This window comes from Psammomys obesus, unplaced genomic scaffold, assembly GCF_907164565.1.
Source record: "Psammomys obesus unplaced genomic scaffold, mPsaObe1.curated_primary_1811, whole genome shotgun sequence".
NCBI lineage: Eukaryota > Metazoa > Chordata > Mammalia > Rodentia > Muridae > Psammomys > Psammomys obesus.
The window spans coordinates 9,257,003-9,277,773 of record NW_026595981.1 but is presented as its reverse complement, the minus strand read 5'-3'; the positions used below and the strand labels follow the sequence as shown (position 1 = coordinate 9,277,773).

Below are 20,771 nucleotides of genomic sequence, written 5' to 3'. Positions count from 1 at the left end.
TGTGTGTGTGGAGGGGGGGGGGGGAGACAGACAGACACAGAAACAGAGAGAGACGGAGACACAGAGAGACAGAAACAGAGACAGAGAGACAGAGAACCTTACAGAGTGAGAGCAAAGAAATCTCAAGGGATCCACGAGCCAGCTGGGTTGTACCTAGGAGCGTGGGTGGTGGTTTAGGGGTCTTTACCTCTTTTGAGGTTTCCCAGTTACTGGAAACTGCGGACCATCAAAATTCACCCAGCAGTTGATGTTAGAGTTAGTTGGAGGGTGGGGGGTGGAGGGGTGGTGTTACACCCAGTTCGCAAGCCCCCAAAAGATCTGCAGGAATCGACTCCGTTGCAAAACACATGAGGGTCTTTTTATTGTAAATTATAAGCTGCAGCTTGGGCCCACAACACCCACCGCCAAAGGGTGGGAGCTGAGCGCCCCAGCTCAAGTTAGTTCAGTGATTTAAAGATTCTGGTCCCTCCCAGCATGCCCAAGGCAGGGGCGATTCCTGCCTGGCAAGCATCTATTGGTTAAAATGCTACATTTTGAATTGATTGGCTATAGGAAGGTCCCCAGACCATAATGACCTTGTGTTCCTCCCTAGGGGGGATGACACCTTTAATCCCAGCACTCCGGAGGCAGAGGCAGGAGGATCCCTGCAAGTTCAAGGCCAGCCCTGTCTACAGAGTGAGACCCTGTCTCAACAAACAAACAAGAGTTTGCCTTCATCCTTGGGTCGGCCCCCGAGGCTGTCTAGCGCAGGGGAGGAGGCGGGGGTGGCTGAGAGGTGGTGATTAGTCACTGGCTGCGGCGCTCACACCTTTTATCCCCAGCCTTCCAGCAGTTGCCTCTCTGTATTTGGACAGAACCCTCAGACGCCAGTCCGGACGCCAGGAAGGAGCGGGCAGCAGGGGTCTGCGAGCACCGTCTGGTGAGTTAGCACCGGGGCCGGGACGCCCCGCCCGCGCAGTAGCGCGCACGCGCGGCGCCCGGAACCCACGCTCGCCGGGGCCGCGGGCCCGCGCTCGGAAGAAGGGCGGCGGCGCGCAGGGAGCGGGGAGGCTCGGGAGGCCGGAGGGCAGGAGCCTCGAGCCGCGCGGCAGCACCGACCTGAGAGCCGCCACCGCAGCCGGGACGCGCGGTACGGGGTGCGGGGCGGCGGGGTGCGGGGGGAGGGGGACGCCAGAGGGACGCGGGCCTGAGCGACCCTCGGCTCTGCAAACTTTGTGCGGGTGCCCGGAGACCTCGGGGCGCCGGGTGGGAGAGGCTGGGATCCCCCAACCCCGGGCAGCAGGAATCAGCCTGCACCCGCGACCGGCCGCGCCAGCCAAGTACTCAACTTAAGCGTCTCTCTGTGGTGGTAGGTTGGGGTGCACAGAGCTCACACAAGGCTCTTATTTCTCCTAAGTCTCCTTGCTCTGGAGCGAAGTTGAATTGTGCTGGGCTTGGGGTCGGGGAGGAAGCCGAGCCGGGTAGCCGCCTTAGGATTGTATAACTACCTTGTATCGGAGTGCATGTTGTTGGCACCGGCTAATGTTGTGGTAACTGGGCATCTTGGAGGCAAGGGAAGGCGGGGTGCTTTACCAGTAGTCTCGCTGTCTGTGGATACTAAAAACAACGCCTTGTACTTTCCGCTCCTGAGAGCCCTAAGGCGTTTGGCTTCCACTCTCTGGGTTAGCTTGCAGTGGGGTTTCTGAGAGGTGGGTGCAGAGCTGTGCCTTCCCGTTTTGCAGAGGTAAAAACGGAGGCAAAGATTCGGACTCTTAACTGGCTTTCATGAAAGGTGGAACAAGAGTTTGAACGCAGTTTCCTGCAATTCTTGTTCCTAAGTACCAACTTCGAAGTTTAATGAAAGGTCAGTGAAAGGTCGGGGGGGGGGGCGGTCAGTGCCCCGCAGCTTGCAGGTCTCAGCTACGAAACTGCGTCCTTTGGACAAGATGCAACTTTTTCCCTTCCTAATTGCTTTTTTAACAACGGGAGACAAAGGTGTTGTGTGTATTCTTTGCAAAGCCGTGTGTGTTTAGGACTGCAATTTTGCCATTGTCTTTCGTGGACTCATAAAGGGCACTTAGTCTCTGCTCCCTTGAGAAGCAGAGAGAATGAGGCACCCCCGGAATGAGGCATCACCTCTTCCTTGCCAGGGACACCTTAAGAATTCACATCAGGTCAGATGAGGGCCGAGCATTCCCGGGAGGAGGGGGGAAGGAGCCCCACACTGGGCGGGCGGCTTGACACTCGGGCCCCAACTCCTGCCTCCAGCTCTGACTCACCTTCTGACGCTTGGGGGAGGAGAATAGCTGCTTGGTATTTTTGGCTTTCCCCCATAAAACGGGAAACAGTTGGCTTCATTTGAGTCTTCTCAGCATCCTTCTCTGCGCCGAGGGCTGAGCTGAGCCCTCCTCGGAAACCTTTGATACTGGCTGACTTGCAGGTATGCTTTCTGTTGAGATCCCTTACTAGGTCATCATACAGATTTACTTCTATCCTAAGAAATGGCTGGAGGCTCCAAGTCTGGGAAATCTCTTAAGACTTTGGGATTAAAATTAGCATCCAGAGTGAGCTCTTATTTAAGTGTATGCCTTTGCATGAGGAATTTTGTTTTAAAACAAGGGGGATTAAAAATGTTTTCCCAGCACTACAAGAAAGGCTTTACTCATTCTGTATGAAAAACTAGAACTTTACAGATGAGGTCCTTGTCTTCCTGTAATCTTCAGAAGAAAAACTATGTCCTTCTGTTGCTTTGTATCTTGTAGCTTCTTTCGAGCATTTTCACAGATGTGTATTTGCATAAGTGATTTGCTAACAAGATTATTTTAAAGTTGCCGAGTCCTGTTCATAGAAATTTGGTTTCTGTCTTGAACAGGTAGCAGGCGTGCTTTTTAAGTACAATCAATTGTAAAATTACGTTAACTCTGACAGCCCCTTAGTATTTCTCCCCCGCAACAGGCAAATGATCTCCACGCAAACAACTTGAAAGCAATTGAAGCATTATGATGAGTGGCTTTACTCTCAGGTGCAAAATGGAAACTTTCCTATTAAAACACAAACATGCCGGACCAACAGCGGTGGGGATTGTCTTTGCTCAGAGAAAACACAAGAGGGAGTGGAAGGCAGGGAGAGTTGCTAAAGCAACGAGGGCCTGGGTATAAACTTACCGAGCTGGCATTTAACGTGGTAGCTTCATTATTTATGCTCGCTTCGCTGGGACAACACAACAGAAGAGAAAGCGTTAATGGGATGGGGGATGGAGGGGTCACAGCTCAAATCGGCAAGGTCAGGAAAAGGGTTCATCTGACAGAATTCCTGTCAGCAGTGCATGGGTTTGCAGAGCAAACATTTAACAGTAGTTTTGCTGTTCTAGAGGCACTGGGCTGAGTGCTGAGGTAGGAGGCAGATGAGGGTCATGACCTTAGTCTCTGAGTTATAGTGACATTCAAAGAGGAGGTGTTCTCTCCCTGGGCTAGCCGGACTGGATGGAGTGTTTGGTAGTCAATGATGTGCTTACTTAACCTTTTAAACGTGGCTTATAAAGATAAAAGAATAAACTGAAAAGGTAACCTGATGAGTTACTTTAGAGAAAAATGTAAGTGTAATCAGAAGCCAAGAAGCAGACTCCAACTGCTTTTCTCCCCTCCTTCCCCTTCCCCTCCCCCTCCCTCCCTTCCCCTTCCCCTCCCCCTCCCTCCCTTCCCCTTCCACTTCTCCTCCTTCCCCTTCCCCTCCCTCCCTTCCCCTTCCCCTCCCCCTCCTTCCCCCTCCCCTCTCCCTTCCCCCCCCCCCTCCCTTCCCCTCCCCTCCTCCTCCCCTTCAGGACAGCCGATTACTACACTGACTTCCATGGAAATAATCTCCTTTTGTCTTCCGCTCTGAACCAGCTGTTCATTCCCCTTTTACCTTTATGCAACATTCTTACAGGCCTTCTTGTTTTTGTTTTGTTTTGTTTTGTTTTGTTTTAGGAGACAGGGTTTCTCTGTGTAGCCTTGGCTGAACTAGGCTCACTTTGTAGATAGACCAGGCTGGCTTCGAACTCAGAGATCCACCTGCCTCTGCCTCCCAAGGGCTGGGATTATAGTCAAGTGCCGCAGCACCAAGTTTAGATCTTTCTTTGGGTTGGCATCACGTATACATATATAAATAATTTGCAGATCTATAATAATTGTATAAATTCATGCACTACAGTGTTTTCAATTTTTAGTTTGTGTATTTTTGTGTCTGTTGGGGTATTGGTGTAGCACACATGTTTGTCTGTGTACCGCATCTGTGCCTGGTGCCCAGGGAGGCCAGAAGAAGGTGTCGGATCCCTAAGACTGGAGGCTGGTAAATGAACGTGGGTCCTCTACAGTAGAAGGCGGTGCCTCTGATGGCCGAACCATCATCTCTCCAGCCCCACTATGATTTTTGAAAATTCACCTACATTGTTGTCTGAGGCTGTAGCTGGTTCATTTTGGGGTGAACATAGCACAGATTATCCGTCGATGTCAAATGCTGATGAACATTCTGGGTTGTTTGTGGCCTTGGGCAATTATGACAAGCGCTGGGTCAAGTGTGATGCTAAAGTGGTTGCCTCAATTTACATTCCTTCAGGGGTGTCCACCTTGAAGTCATTGCTCACCGTGTTTGCTGCGTGACCACACTAGGCTTGGATGTTTCTTAAGTGAATAAGTGACATGGGGGGGGGGGGCTAGCCTGGTGCTGTTGTGTCATTCGCCAGTGTATTTGTGTGGAGGGTTGTTTTGCCTGCACGTAAGCTTGTACAGCACGTGCCTGCAGAGGCCAAAGGGCATCTCCTCCTTTGGAACAGAAGTCACAAATAGTTGTGAGCTGCCAGGTGGGGGCTGGGAAATGAACCAGGATCATCTGGAAGAGCAGCCGGTGTTCTTAACTATTGAGCCTCACTAATGAGACTCGGTTTACTCTTGTTAAGGTCTATGGTTTGAGCCAGGTGGTGACACACGCCTTTACTCCCAGCACTTGGGAGGCAGAGGCCAACTTGATCCACAGTGAGTTCCAGGACAGCCAGGGCTCGGCACAGAGAAACCCTGTCTCAAACCAAAGCAAACAAAGTTCTGGGGTTTGAGTTGATGGACCCGTCAAACACCAGGGACAGTTTTCCCACTGTACTTATGAAAAACGCTCGTTTCATTTGACAGTTTATAGTTGCAGAAAATTTACCTATGCAAAATGAAATACTGAAAATAGAAGTCTTTGAAGGCCTTAAGTGACTCCTACTCCTGAATGTTTACTTTGTGTCCAGCCCTAACGGTGGCACTCAGAGAGTGTGCGAAGTGGGCATAAACTCACGCATCCTTGATAAAGGACCCTGAGGACAAGGCTGCACAAACGTGTGTATGCACGTCCCTGTGGGGCACAGCATAGCCGCACACAGTGTCTGCTGCACAGGAAGACATGACGCACAATTGTCAATGTAAGCTTTTGTCTCGCGCTCTTCCTTCGTATGTTAGAATGGAGGCAATTTGTTGGGTGCTGGCGTGCCTGCGTTTGGCTTTGCTGGCTGGATTTAAAGTTAGGAATGTGTGTGGGGGTGAGGAAGGAGAGGAATGAAGTCACCACAAGACATTTCCTAAATTCTGGCCTGTACTGGGTGCCTGTTACATATCTCTCTGTCCTGAGAGTGTAGGTCTTGTGACCTCCCGGGAGACCCTTCTCCACAGCCAGAGGGATGATGAAAGAATGAGTTCAGAGCTCGTGGAAGTCTTGGTTCCTTTCTATTCCTTCTGTAAGGCATCTTAGAAGATGCTACATTGCTGTGCTTTCAGTCTTTACTTACATAGGCCACAAACTTTTTTTTTTTTTTTTTGCTTGTAACAGTTTTTTGTTTGTTTTTGTTTCGGATCTGGCTTTCAAGAAAAGATAGCCTTGAGAATAGCATTAAAGAGTATTGCCAGGAGAGAGGCCCCTTCCATGTGCTTTGATAAGCCCTTAACCCTGCAGCTGCCGCCACAGTCACTTGCCAATTACTTGCCAGTGAGGCTGGCTCAGCTCATCTGGTCACATCCGTGGTGACCCCGACAGTGAGCACTTCCTGCCCAGTTCGTCAGCTCTTTGCACCTCCTACCATCCCATAGTCTCTGTGGAGGAAAGGGCCCTTTTGAAATCCATGCCTAGTTGGGTCTCAGATTGATAGCCTATGGCAGTTTTTTTTTTAAATTGTTTCTTTTATTTATTTTTGAGATTATAATTATATCATTTCCCCCTCCGTTCTCTCCTTGCAAACCCTCTCATACACTGCTCTTTGCTTCCTTTTAAATTCATGACCTCTCTCTTCATTAACTGTTGCTAGATACATATATTGATATATATATACATATATATTCCTAAATACAATCTGCTCAGTCTGGGTAATGTTGCTTGTATGTATGTTCTCGGGGCTGACCGTTTGGCACTGGATAGCCAGTTGGTGGGCTCTTCTCTTGGGAGAACTAGATTTCAGGCTTTTTTTTTACCCCCCCATGGGTGTGGTGTCCCATTCCTATATTGCTGGCTCTTGAGTGTTGGGGGCTGGAGGACCAGGACCTCATGTCATCCCCTGATAGACAGCACACTTGAGGCCAGCCTGGGATCAGGAGACCCTGTCACAGCAAACAAAACACACTGTATAAAGTCCAAGTCCTCTTGGGCCCCTTCTCTTCTTTCATACTGAAGCAGAGTCTGCTATGAATTCCATTCAACTTGTTTGTTTTTTTATTGTTTATAATACTCTCTGTGTGTCTGTGTGTGTGTGTCTCAAAACAGCCTGTTAGTAACTCCAGTTCCTGATGATATGATGCCCTCTTCTGGCTCCCTCCAGTACCCGGCGCATACATGGATGCACCAAGGTGCTCAGGCAAAACACCCCCAACACGTAAAAACAATTTCTAAAAATTAAGAAGAAAAATGGAAATTAATTTGCTAGTGCTCTTAATTAACTTGGTATAAATTACACACACACACACACACACACACACACACATCACACACACTGGGTTGGGTATGTGTTCAATCGTTGGAGAAGGGTGAACTTTACTTCTGGGGTTTTTAGGATCCTGATCTGGGCCAATTGCACATCGAAGGGTAAAAGCTGAGCAAGGGGCGATCGCTCGTTCTGGAGGGCTTTCCTGTGTACTTAATTCTAATTTATGAACTCTTTCGTCTTTCTTAAAGTAACAGTATGGACTTTTGAGGCCTGAGACCTGGTCCTGCTTCTCAGGGGACAGTACCATTTAACCGGGTATCTGCGGTTCACATTTTTAAACCATTTCTGTAAGGTTTTAAGGGCATTATTTACATAGGCCGTTCCATAGAGTATTTTTTTTTTTAATTGTCAATAAGCAGTTCTAAGTGTCTTCATGAGCTCCCACCAGTACCTCCTTGGTTCAGTTTGAATCGTGTCTTCACAAAGACTGTCTCAGCTCCAGCAGTTTCGGATTTTGAGGGGCTAACACCCAGAGCATCGAGGAAAGGAGCACACACTGACCTTACATTCCTGCCTCACTGGTCTTCTTGGGAGTCTTTAGATTGGCTGGTCTGCCGTGGTGAGGTTGAGGGATGCCATCCACGATGCCCAGCTGGTGGCAGGAGGCCCTGGTCCCCGAGCGGTTCCTTGAGTTCTCTGTAGAGGCTCAGAAAAAGCCTCTCCACTTCTGCTGTCCTCCAGTTCTTCACCTGGGAAGGAGGCTGGGTGACGGTGATCCCCTGGCACTGCAGGCTCCCTCCAGTGGAGGCTGCGACCACAGGTTCCGTGAGGCAGAGTGAGGCGGGGATGCGTCCGTCCATGCTAGAATGTGGATGAAGGCCACCTGGCATCCTGGGACCTGCAGAACTGGATCCGTAGTTGCTGGGATATTGCCTGAAAGCCTGTGTTTCTTGGCAAGCTCATGGAGAGAGCTGCCAGCATGGGACACACAGGGAGTCGGAAGGGGGCGGCAGCAGAGGGCCTGCTTTCCGAATCTAGAACCTGGGCACACGGCTCTTGAAAGGCAATAATGGGGCTGGCAAGACGGGTCAGCAGATAAAGGTACTTGCTGCCAGGGCTGATGACCTGTGTTTGATCCCAGGGACCCATGTGGTAGAAAAAGAACCACCAACCACAAGTTGGCCTCTGACTTCCACACATATGTCATGGCGTGTGTACAGCCAGACACAGGTACAATGCACAAAATAAGATATAAATTTAAAAAAGGGAGGCAATAATGACAACCTTAAATGGACTGGAGAGAGAAGCATGTTAGTCTGCCCTGATTTGGATGTGCTCCCCTGAGGCCTATGCACTGAAGGCTTGGTGTTCAGGGTGTCCGTGTCGGGCAGGTGGAACTTGGAATTACCTACAACAAGGTAATGAGGTCATTGGGGCATCACCCGCCGATAAGGGACTGATGCTATTTTAGAGTGGGTTCTCGTGAGGGGGAGTTGTCCTGGAGAGCCAGTCGGGCCCCCTCCGGGTCTCGGGCCCTGTTGCATCCCTTCGGTGTCTCACACCTTGACGTCACCCATCACGCTGTGACACGGCCGGAGGCGGCACAGGTGAAGCCGACCGTCTGTGTGTGGACTTTCAGCCTCAAAAACTGTGAGCAACATTACCCGTTGAGGAGGGGGATTCCTGAGATAAAGCCCAGGGCCTCGTGTATGTCAGGCACTAGTCCTTTTCTTTATCTAGCACCCAGCCTCCAGGATTTTATTATAGCGCTAGAAAATGTGTGACTGTATCTCCTGAAGGAACAAACGAGCTTTGGCATTGCTGACTGATGCTTACTCTGCTTTAATCCGGGACTCCCTCCTTGCATGGCTACAGTATCTGTTGTTTGCATTTACTATTTGAGTCTCTTCCCATGATTCAGTTGTTTTTACATGTGTGTCATGTGTCATTTGTTCATGATGAAATTTTGACAGTCTTTTTTTTTTTTTTTTAATTTTGGGACAAGGTCTAATGTAGCCCAGGCTATCCTCAAACTAACTATATAGGCCAGGCCTTCTCCTCCTGACCCTTCTACCTCACCTCCCAAATGCCATGATTAGACCTGTGGCCACCACGCTTGGCTTTCTAGAGAAAACCAAGGACCTGTCTTTAAGGACCTGTTCAGAGATTCCTGGAGACCAAGAACCCAGTCAGACCTGGCATAGTGGGGACAACTTGTGTTTGCTTCCTAATGGGTAGGTCCTCAGTGGGAAGTCAAAGTTGGGAGTCGACATGGAGCCTGGTGCCATGCTCGGGTGTCTTACATCCTATCTAGTCATTGATCAGCTGGGACCTCCCTTGGGCTATTGCTTGAACTGCCTACATGTAGCCCTGTCACGTGGTTGTTGTTGGACTACTTTGGGCTTCCTCACAGCATAGCACCTGACTTCTAAGTGCAAGTCTCAGGAGAGCCGGTTAGACCCTCTCCTTACCTTGGGAGCATCATTTCTTTTTGGTTATGTATTATATCCTTTTTTTTTTTTTTTTTTTTTTTGGTTGAGGCCTTCACAGACCTGGGTTTCTAGAGTCATCAGCCCTACGCTGGGAGAAATGTCAACATTAAGGCTGTGTGTTAAATAACTCGGTAAACACTGCCATGTGTACTGAGAGGGTAAGCACCAAGCTGGGTGAGAGTCACAGCTAAAACTTCAGTTCTGGGTCAGGCACGGTGGTGCACATCTCTGGTTCCAACACTTGGGAGGGAGAGGCAAGAAGATCAAGGGTTTCAAGGCCATTGTAGGCTACGAGGGATCTTGTTTCAAAGCTAAGAAGATAAAGAAGATGCTAGCTGGGTCTGATGCTTCAGGCCTGTGACCCTGGCAACTTGGGAAACTGAGGCAGAATCGCAATTTCAAGAATTGTCTTGACTGCAAAGTGAGTTCAAGGTCAGCCTGAACAACTTCGATAACAAGGGGCTTAGGAAGTAGCTCAGTGGTAGAGTGATGGCATGTGTGCTGTTTGGTCCCAGTACTGCCGAAACAAGAAAAAAAAAAAACGTTAATTCCAGGTTACGCCATGGTACCTGAATGAATGCATAGTCATCTTCATAGTTTATTTTACATAGTTAGTTGCCGTCTTTTGTCGTTGCCAATTTTATCCCAATGACGAAGGTCAGTGGATTTATCATACAGAACCAGGTTTTGTTTTTTGAATCCGTCTCACTGTTTAGCCCACACTAACTTAGAAGTCACATCAGTCTTCCTGGCGGGGTCCCCTGAGTCCTGGGATTATAGGAATGAGAGACTGCCTGGCCTAGAGCCAAACATCCTCGGATTTGTTTATTATATCACTCTTGGCTTTTAATCTCCCTGCTCTTACCAAATGGAGTGTCATGTCTCCCGTGGAGCTGTGATCATTCTCCAGCACTGTTTGGCTAGTGTCATGCAGTGGCTTTAGCAAATGTATCCACAGGGGGTCAAGGAGATGGTCAGCTGGTTACACTATCAGGCAGCTGCTCATATCACAATCACATTCAGGGATTGTGGGGTGCTGAGCCAGGAGGAACTGTCTAAGGGTTCTGTTTATTTGGGGCTTGGTTTTCTGAAATGATCTTCCACACCACAGTCCAGTTGCTTGGTGCTCACTATAGCCTAGGCTGGCCTCAAACCCATTGCGGTCCTCCTGCCTCGGCCTCCCACATTCCACCTCCACATTACAGGTGTCTTTCTTTTCACATGTACTGGGTGTCTTTGTCCTCACTCAAGAACACTGTTGTAGCTCTCCCTAATATGGTGGCAAAAGCAAAATGACTTCTGTCAGGGCGCCCCCCTTAATCCTTTCCTTTTCACAGAAGCAACCTGTGGATATCTTTTATTTCATCTTATGTCAGTGTGAATGTTACAGGATATTTGTTAGATTTTGATTCTTAATGTTCTGTCAAGTGATTCCTTAAGGAAAGGCTCTAGATCATGTTATGAGTTTTAGTTTGAGTGAACAGTTTAAGCGGAGTGTGGTGGCCCACACCTCTAGGCTAAGTGAGGTGGACGTAAAATGATACGACGTTCCGGGTCAGCCTCAGCCACAAAGTGAGTTAAGGGCCAACCTGGGCTACTTGATAACCTGTTTCAAAAACAAAGTGACGCTCAACTTTTCCCTCAGTGGTGCACATTTGTGATTTAAAAGTGAGAATATCCCAGCATGGTGGTGCATCTGTAATCCCAGCACTGGGGAGGCAGAGGCAAGCAGATCTCTGAGTTCGAGGCCTGCCTGGTCTACAAAGCAAGTCTAGTACAAGCCAAGGCTACACAGAGAAACCCTGTCTTGAAATAAATATTAAAAAAAAAAAAAAGTGAAAATAAGTGAGAAAAGTAATATATATCAACAGTGTAGGCTAAAATGCTTGTTTTAAAAGGAGTGACCTTAAGGTTTCATTGTTTTTTAAAGAACTAGAAAGATGGATAAAATATGATTTTGCATAGCTTTTTGAGCGTAAAAGAGTAAGTTTAGGGGCTGGGGAGAGGGTTAAGCATGCCTTTTGCTCTTGCAGAGGCCCCACCTGTAGTTCCCAGCCCCACGTCAAGGGGCTCACAGCCACCTGTATCTCTAGCTCCGGGGGATCTGATGCCCTCTTCTGGCCACGGTGGGCACTTGCACATACCCACACAGACAAACCTCATTCATTCACGTATCTATCTATCGATATCTTTATCTGTATCTATTCCTCTGATATGTACTTTGACCCTCTGAAGTTCCTAAAGCTAGGAATATTTCATTACATTGTTTATTTACATTTTTTAAATTAAAATATAATTATACCTCTCTTCCTTTCCCCTTTCTTCCTCCATCCCCACTCTCAACTTGATGGTCCCTTTTTACTTTATTATTGTTACATATATAGAGACAAATGCACAAATACAACCTGCCAAGTTCAGTTTTGTTTTGCGTGTACATGGCTGCTGGGCTGATGACCTTGTACTGGGCTGCCAGTCAGGGCTCATCCCTGGAAGAGTTTAACTTCCTCTCTCAGCAGTCATTAGTTGCCTTACGTCTTTGTCTAGGGGTGAGACCCTGTGAAAAATTTCCCCTTCCTCTTTAGCATGCCAGTTGATACTGTCACCATTTCAGGCCTTGTTTATGTGGCCATTTCTAAGTGAGGCAGTCACACAGCAGACTTCCTGGTCCTGTGGCTCTAGAATCTTTCTGCCGCATCTTCTGCGATGTTCCCTGATCCACAGATGCAGGAGCTGTGACGCCATAGGTAGGACTGTCAGTTGCTTCCCTCCCTTGGCAGCTTGGGTAGTACCTGCTAGCACTGTGGAAGCCTGAGTTCAGGAGAGAGGCCTCCAGGTTAGCTCCAGTTCAATAGTCCTGGGATTTAGATGAAAGTTAACCTTCAGTTAGCTTCAGCCTCTGAGAGGCATCGAGAGGCAACAGAAGAGCCTGTGTATTGTTTGTGGAGTCATTTGGACCCGGACCAACAATCTAAAATATATCCTGTAATTGGTACTGGTTTTGTAGTCTGTGGTTCTTGTGGAGAGCATTGTCAGCTCAAGAGACATAACTTCATCAATCTATATGTATGTGTGTGTGTTGGGTATCAAGTTCTCTGTCCTCCCTTCCCTCTCCCCAGATAGAGCCCCCTCAATGTTTTTCCATTTCCTTCTTCATAACTACCCATATCCTGCTATTTCCTTTTCAGTGTCCCTTACACATCCCCATGGTACCAGATAGGACTATTTTAGACCATTTTGCAGCTCTCCTTCCCTCCTGGGCCACAATGGCCACTTTCTACATTTTCAACATGAGAAAAGACAAGCAGCAGAGAGGATTTTACATCTTTCCCGCCGAGTCTAGTGGATGCCAGCCTTATGAAGGAAAAGCAGCTTTGGCGACACTCAGGTGGATGCCCTGCATAGGCCGGGACTCCCAGACAGTCTCAGCCACATTGGCACAGGTCCAGGTGTGGAGTACCAGGGTGTAGCCACAGGACAAATTCTGTATGTCCAGAGCTCGGCATGCCGGGAGCAAGGGCAGCTCTTAGCTGGCACTGTACTAAGACTACAGGTAACCCATGAGACACTAAACTTTGTTGGCCCCTAGTGCCTGATGCTTATCGTTCAGAGACCAGGGCCTCAGTAGGTTGCCTTGTCCCTGAACTTGCTGCTGTCCTTCTGTGGCTTCTCCTGAGTGCTGCATTGTGGGTATACACCGTGCCTGACATCTCTGACGTCCTTATACCTGATTTTTTGTTTTGAGACAGTGTCTTATGCAGACCAGGCTGGCCTTGAACTCAGCAGACATCTGTCAGCCTCTACCTCCAAGTGCTGGAATTAAAGGTGTAAGCCAAACACACCTGGTTTTGTAAAGTTCTCAGAGCACCCCTCCCAGCCTTCTGTGTTTGGTTTAAGACAGCTCTGCTTTTCTGCCTTTGATGTCTCATTGCTGTTCCCTTGGTCAGGAAACATTTTTACCTCCAAGAAGAAAATGCAGCTGCACAGCAGCTTGGGAAGGCTGAGGTGGACACCATGGTCAGTCAGTGTGTTAGATGCTCTCACAGGCTGCCATGCAACAGTGCAGGGTCCCTACTCCGCTCTGGGGTAGTCTTTGATCCCCACCCATGCCGGACTCGACTCCTAGCAGACTTCCTGCCTGCTTCCCAGCACATGTCTGCTGAGTTGACTTTGTGTGCCTGTATTTAATACCCTTGGGTCTTTGTATTCCTTAGAGCAAGGCCCAGCCATTCTTAGAACATTCTTAGCCCCTTGCTGGTGTTCCTCTGCCATGAGGAAGGTTCTGAGCCATAGAACCATCAGAGGCTGTGGCAGTCCTCTGTCCTGGACAGGTGACAAGCAGGAGGAGCTCCGTCCACCTGGGCTCAGGCTTGTCTGTCAGCATTTACAGCCCCCGCCCCGCCCGGCCGCCGCTGCCAGGACACTGTGATGAGGACACAGCGCCCCGCACCGTCCCACCGAGAAGCAATGCGTGGTGCAGAGCTAGCCACTGCAATATTTTTTTTGGAGTTTACCTGGCTTTTTGCCTTCTCCAGGTTGCAACCACCTTGTCCTGCTGAAACTTGTGTTTTCCAATCTGTAAGGGGTAAGGGGATTTGAGAGAAGCTTGTTTAGTACCTGCCCTCTTGCTGGCAGGTTTTTTGTTTTTGTTTTTTTTTTCCTAAACCTTGTAGCCAGCTTTGGCGTTTGGAGCAGGTTTGCTGGCACAGGACCGAGTGACAGCAGCAGGAACAGAGCATCGTGTCTGCCTTGCTTGGATTCTGCCTGGAGGATGCGCAATCTGTCTCTCTGTCCACACTGAGTGCATGAGTGGGCCTGCAGCCTGCCTTTGCAAAGCCTGCGCAGCCAGCTCTGGAGGGCTGGCGGCCTCCTGGATGGCAGTATCATTTGGGAGAAGCGCAGACTGAGTCCCTCTTAACTAGGCAATGAGATAGCCGTGTCGAAATTTGAAAAGAGAATCCTCAGCACTTGAAGGTTTTGCATTTATCGCCTCCGTGGTTTTGTTCTTTAAAATTGAGAGAATTCTGCCAGGGGGAAGGCACACTGGTTGGCACACCTGTTCTGTCCAGTGCCCACATCTCTTTGCATCACCTTCTCTGCCACCCCAGAATGAACTTGTCCTCTGCGGACCCCTGTGGCATGGGTCAGCTCTCAGGAGCGGAGCTCCAAGGTGGGGGAGCCCTTGAGCACATCAGCCTTGGGGAGGGAGGTCCTGGGTGGTACCTCACGGCACCCATTACTTTATCAGTTCACAGACTGTCCCTGTTCAGCTTCTCCCATCCTGCACCAGAACCACAGAAACTGGGGCCCAGTGGCCTGAGTCCAAACAAACTTCCCAAAGGATTCTGCTAGGAAAACCACTGCATTGTGACAGAACTGAGCCTGGCTTTGGGTACAGCATAAGGGTTTATGTAACCCAGGATGGCCCTGAACTTGCTATATAGCTGAGGATGGTCTTGAACTCCTGATCTTCCTCCACCTCCCAAGTGCTGGGATTACAAGCATGAGCCACATATGTGTATGATTGCCTGGATGGATGAATGAATGAATGAATGAATGAATGAATGAATGAATGAATGAATGAATGAAAATGCATGCACACAGTGTGCATGCCTGGTGGCCACAGTGGCTGGAAGAGGGCATGATATCCCTTGAGAGCTGGAGCTGCAGAGGTTTGTGAGTGGTCCTGGGGGTGCTGGACCTGCACCTCAGTCTCCTGCAAGGGCAGGGTATGGAGCTTTTAGCCGCTGAGCTGTCTGTGTAGTGCCTGTGGTGGTGGCGGTTTTACATTTATTTGTTGGGTGGGGCACTAAGTGCTCAAGTGTGGAGGTCAGAGGACAACTGTAGGAGCCTGTTCTGTCTTCCGCCTTGTGAGTTCTGGAGATGAGACTCAGGCCCTCAGGCCCAGTGGAAAGCAGTGCTGCCTGCTGAGCCATCTTGCCAGCCCCAGAGGTTTGTTTTGTTTTTGTTTTTGCTCTTTGCTGGGGCCGATGAGGGAAGTCACCGATGACGGGCAAGCACTCTACCACAGAACTAGCCCCTAGCCCCTAATCCTTCTTTTAAACCATTTTATTCTGTTCTCTCTGTTGGTTTGCTATGGAGGCAGGGTCTCACTGTGTAGCTCAGGCCGTCCTTGGCCATTCTGCCCCCCGCCTCTCTCCCAGGGCTGGGGTTACGGGTTTCCCTCACCGGGACTAGCTTTCCAAACTATCTGGAAGTACTAAACCTGCATGTCATGTAACAGTCTCTACTCCTGGGTGTTTAACCAAGGGAGGGCCTCTGTTCACACAAATGTCTGCTCCTGAACGGTTGTAGTGGTCTTACTCAGTTTTACAACAGTCTTAAGCTAGGAACAATCCAGTATCCATGAAGAGATACAGAAATCACGTGGTGTGTTTACACTGAGGAGTAGTATTCAGCAATAAAAATGGACTTGTGCCCAACATCAGTGAGGACTCTCATGCTGTGCACAAAGAAGGCAGACACCCCCAAATTTGAAGGATTTTTTTTAAAAAAGATTTTATTCATTTTATGTATATGAGTGCTCTATCTTCTTGTACACCTGCATGCCAGAAGAAGGCATCAGACCCTAGTGTAGATGGCTGTGAGCCACCCTGTGGTTGCTGGGAATTGAACTCAGGACCTTTGGAAGAGCAGCCGGTGCTCTTAACTGCTAAGCCGTCTCTCCAGCCCCTTGAAGGACTTTTATGGACAACTTCAAAGCTAAGTGTGGTGACACATGCATGTAATCCCAGCACTCAGGAGACTGAGGCAGGAGGATTAAGAGTTTGAGGCTAGCTAGTAGTTAGCCAACGTTGCGTAGTAAGATTCTGTCACACACACACACACACACACAAATCTCAAAAGTAAGATGAGGATGGAGGGCAAAGAGGAATGTGTTTTAAAGGAACATGGGGATATTGAGTGAGCAGCATGGGTATTTATTATTTTGAGGTCCTGTGTCTGGAGTGTTTGTGTCAAAACTATCAAGGGACACACTTGGTGGTAGTTTATGCAGCATTTACATGCCAGCAAAGCTGTAACCAACGTGTGGTGCTTATCTGTGTGAGGCTGCAGATCTGCGTGGGAGGGGAGCCCTTTCAGGAGATGTTCATGGCGCCTGTCAGGCTACATAATGGTCAAAGGCCAAAATGGTGAAGAGAGTGAACTTTGAGCTTGCTCTCCTAAACAGCAGGGTCAGCTGGTGGCATTGCTGGCAATGGCCCTGCTGTCTGTGGACCTGTCCTGGTCCCGTGCTGAAGACAAAGCTCCTAATTCCACATCACCTTGCATTCCTCTACCCCGTGTCACAGCTCCCCTTCTCATCCCTGTCACCTGCTTCTCTGTTCTTCTGTGGTGACTTCAGCTCCTAGTGCTCCTGGGGTGACAGCAGGTGCCAGGGAGTGAGCGTGGCTCAGCCTGACATCTTCCAGGCTTAGAGAGCATTCTGCAATACACTGATTGATAATACATTGCAAAGTATCACACTAATGCAATACTTAGTGGTATCGTGGTGTGGTCCTTGAATTGCCTTTGTCTTTGTCGTTGCCAAAACTGTACGTAGCGCTGGCAGGCTCTGGGCTTAGGTTTCTGAGACCCAGTTGCTATTTCCTACAGGCATATTCATTAAATCACACCAGAAATGTCCAGCAGACCCCTGCTTCCAAGATTCCTCCCCAACTCGATTTAGCAACAAGAACCCAGGAGGAATTGCATGGGGCTTCCTGACTGGCTTGTCTCTTTGTCTTCCTGCAGATCTGATTTGTATTCACGGCCACCAGCACTGCCCACCTAAGACCTTGTGGATCCAGACCAAGGGCTCAAGCTCACTGGACTCCTCAGAACGTGAGTAGCCATGGTGCTGCTGCTACGTGAGCCCGTCTGTCTGAGCACACTCTGGTTTCCTGCGGCATCAGACGGGTGTCACACGGCTGTCAGGATGTGCAAGCTTTGAAACAAGTTGGCTTGGCAGGGAGAGAGTATGTCTGAAATCACAGGAAGCCAGCAATTACATTATCTTTTCCTTCTTGAGACATGGTCTCACCCAGTAGCGCAGGCTGGCCTGGCCCCAATAATCCTCTTCCTGGGATATGCTACCATGCCCGGCTTAATAATTTCCTCTCCTATGGTTACAAATGCTTACTGGTATATTATTGTAAACACTTTACTAATGAGAAAAACAGAGATTTCAGATACTGAACTAAATTCATGTTAATTCCAGCACATCCCTGAGCCCAGGAGGAGTCACGTGGGAGCTTAGAATTGGCAGAGGAGGTACCCAAGAGTAGCTCAGATAAATTCCTATTTAGCTCATTGACGGTAATACAATTTGAAGACCATGCATGACCTTCAAAGCTAAGGGTTTAACTCCTGTGGTACTTGTTAGCATGTTGGAGGCAGGTACTGGTTCACCCTCTAGCACTGAGTACAGACACACACACACACACACACACACACACACACACACACACACTGACTGTGCCTGCAAATTGCCTGGGATTATTTCCATGGAAAGACCACAGTGCCTGAATTTAATGGCTCTTCCAAAAGTGTCTTGGGGTTGGTGGGATGGCTCAGCGGGTAAAGGTGCCTGTTGCCAAGCCTGACAACCTGAGATCAGTCCCTGAAACCCAAGTGGTGGAAGGAGAGGACTTACTCCCACGAGTTGTCCTCCAACCTCCACAGACATACAGCACACGATTTTTAAACAGTGAAGTGCAAACATGACTCGGCTTCTTTTTGCTGGCCTCCAGTTTCGTCGCACTATTCTGTAAAGGCAGTTTATTAACTCCCCGGCCTGCTGGGCTGTCCCTTCCATACCTTCACAAGGTCTCCACGTCTAGAAGCAGGTTTAAGAAAACATGGGAGTGAGAAATACGTGGTACCTTGGCTCTGTGGAGTGCACCACTTTGGATTTCTGGGCAGGGCCTGGACCTTCCTACACTTGCGTAGCCAGCAAGTCTGGGTTTGATCCCAACACTGAGGAATCAAAGAGTGCCCCTCCCTTCAGCAGGACTCTGCCAGATGGCTCTTCAGGAACCAGTCAGGCATGTTTTCTGTCTTTTAACTTTTTCTAAAAATAGGGTGACTGTTTTCACTGAGGCGCTTACAAAAAAAAAAAAGAAAAAAAAAGCTTAGTTTTATATTGATTTTACATGTTGGCATTGCAGGCTGCATTTCCCAGTAGCCAACAGAAAATGATTTATGTACTTCCTGCAAAGCACGCACTCTGTCTGTCTTCCTGATTCTTTCCCTTCCCTTCCCCCAAGCACTGGAGGCAGCCGTGGTAGATGAATAACGTGCAAAGTTCTGACAGACTCCTGTATCTTGCAGGAAGGAGGCTGCAGTCTGGAATTCCCTGGTGGAGGACTGACTCCACACTCTCTGGTCTTGCCCTCTGATGATGAAAGTGTGACCGCCGGCGTCTTCATGAGCTCCAGAGGTCACAGCACGCTCCCACGGACTCTCCTGGCCCCTCGGATGATTTCCGAGGGAGACATAGGAGGCATTGCTCAGATCACCTCCTCTCTCTTCTTGGGCAGAGGCAGCGTGGCCTCCAACCGGCACCTGCTCCAGGCCCGTGGCATCACCTGCATCGTCAATGCTACCATCGAGATCCCCAACTTCAACTGGCCGCAGTTTGAATATGTTAAAGTGCCTCTGGCGGACATTCCTCATGCCCCCATCAGACTGTACTTTGACACTGTGGCCGACAAGATCCACAGTGTGAGCAAGAAGCACGGGGCTACCTTGGTGCACTGTGCTGCAGGGGTGAGCCGCTCGGCCACCCTCTGCATCGCCTACCTGATGAAATTCCACAACGTGTGCCTGCTGGAGGCATACAACTGGGTGAAAGCCCGGAGGCCTGTCATCAGGCCCAACGTGGGCTTCTGGAGGCAGCTGATAGACTACGAGAGCCAGCTCTTTGGGAAGTCTACGGTTAAGATGATACAGACACCCTACGGCGTCATTCCAGACGTTTACGAGAAGGAGTCCCGACACCTGATGCCTTACTGGGGAATTTAGCACCGGCACAGCCGGCGTCCACAGCCCCTCAGCACTACCAGCGTCTGCCACACACCGTCTGCTCCCCTCTTCCTCTCTGATTCTCCCACAGGTGTTTCTACACTGGGCATTTGGATTTAAGAGATGCGGAGGGGAAAAAAACACATTGCTAGGAACGTTTTTTAAGACTAGCATTTTGAAATAGCGACCAGAAAATCTCTAACTGGCCTTTAATCGTTTGTAACAACTGGGACAGTGTAGGCCACTGTCCCTGCTCTCTTTCTGCCTCCTTCCTACTAGATATCTGCAGGATGAGCTCCTTGCAAATATCCCTTTGGGCCCTGATTAACCCTCTAGAGACCAGCTTTGCCTATGGCTGCCAGCTGGACAGTAGTTTAGGGGAGATCAAGGCCAGCTCAGTCTCTACAGGATTAGCCCGGTCCTTTCTTTTCCTGTTCCTTAGCGATTCTCTAAGTTAGCCATCGTTATTTAGTTGATAAGTGATTATGGTAAAATCTGTTGCAAAGACCCTCTTGAAATCAGTGCGGCCCGGGATTATATTAGCATTATTTTTAATAAACCTCCCTGCATAACATAAACCCTTTACTAATCATTTCAGGGGCATGTGTGTCGTGCGTGTCAGTGGAAGATGGTCTGCAGTCACTGCTGAGCTGCGGCTCTTAGGACTGCCACGGTCACTACTTAAAACAGAAGCCCCAGCGGTAGCAGGTCAGCATTTTAGGTCCCTGCAGATGAGCAGAGATCAGTGTCATCTGTACGTGGGAACAGTGCGGGGTAGATGTGTCCAACCTGCAGCTCGTGAGCAGTAAGATTCCAGGACAGCTGTGAATTTCGGCCCCACACTGTAACAGACAACAGTCACGTCACAAGGTCAAAGGTTGGGCACCTCTGGTGGCACGCACACACACTGATAAAAGGTGCTGCTGCGTTCCCTCGGTCAAAGTATCAAGTCCACCACCCAGGAAACAGAAGGCGTGCCTCTGCTCACCTAGAAACACAGGAAGCCTCTATCGGCCGCAGCAGCACAGCCCGCTAGGGAAGCGGCACAGGTTTAACAAGCTCTTCAGTGTTTGCTGTCCTGAGCGACTGCGGGGGCCAGGCAGCCCAGGGCACTGTTTCATTTTATTTGCCAGGTCGTCTGTTCATGAGATGGTTTTCTGGCTTTTTGATCCGTTTTAACAAGACACAAACATGCCAGTAACATACAGAAATGAATTCTATCTTGCAGATTTTTACCTGGTTTATGGCAATGGTATTCCAGCAGTTTACCTTTTCTTGTTTTATACTATTTATATACCCTTACACATACCCATCTTTATCTAAATAGGCATTTTTGAGAGTTGCTCTGGGAAATC

General features: G+C 49.1%; 1 protein-coding gene across 3 annotated transcripts; it reads left to right on the top strand.

Moving 5' to 3' along the window:
• Positions 1-840: 840 nt before the first annotated feature.
• Dusp14 (dual specificity phosphatase 14) lies at positions 841-19,994 on the top strand. 3 transcript variants are annotated; one of them, XM_055620057.1, is made up of 3 exons: positions 841-919; positions 17,146-17,235; positions 18,724-19,994. In XM_055620057.1, the coding sequence occupies exon 3, from the start codon at positions 18,820-18,822 to the stop codon at positions 19,414-19,416; it is 597 nt and encodes a 198-aa protein (XP_055476032.1). In that variant the 5' UTR covers positions 841-919; positions 17,146-17,235; positions 18,724-18,819; the 3' UTR covers positions 19,417-19,994. The 3 variants fall into 3 exon arrangements, with proteins under 3 accessions (XP_055476032.1, XP_055476030.1, XP_055476031.1); XM_055620055.1 differs by lacking the exon at positions 841-919 and adding an exon at positions 996-1,129; XM_055620056.1 differs by lacking the exon at positions 841-919 and adding an exon at positions 2,313-2,419.
• The last annotated feature ends 777 nt before the right edge of the window (positions 19,995-20,771 follow it).

Bases quoted from the DNA above. Each gene is read 5' to 3' on its own strand.
- Dusp14 (XM_055620057.1), top strand. From the start codon at position 18,820: ATGAGCTCCAGAGGTCACAGCACGCTCCCACGGACTCTCCTGGCCCCT.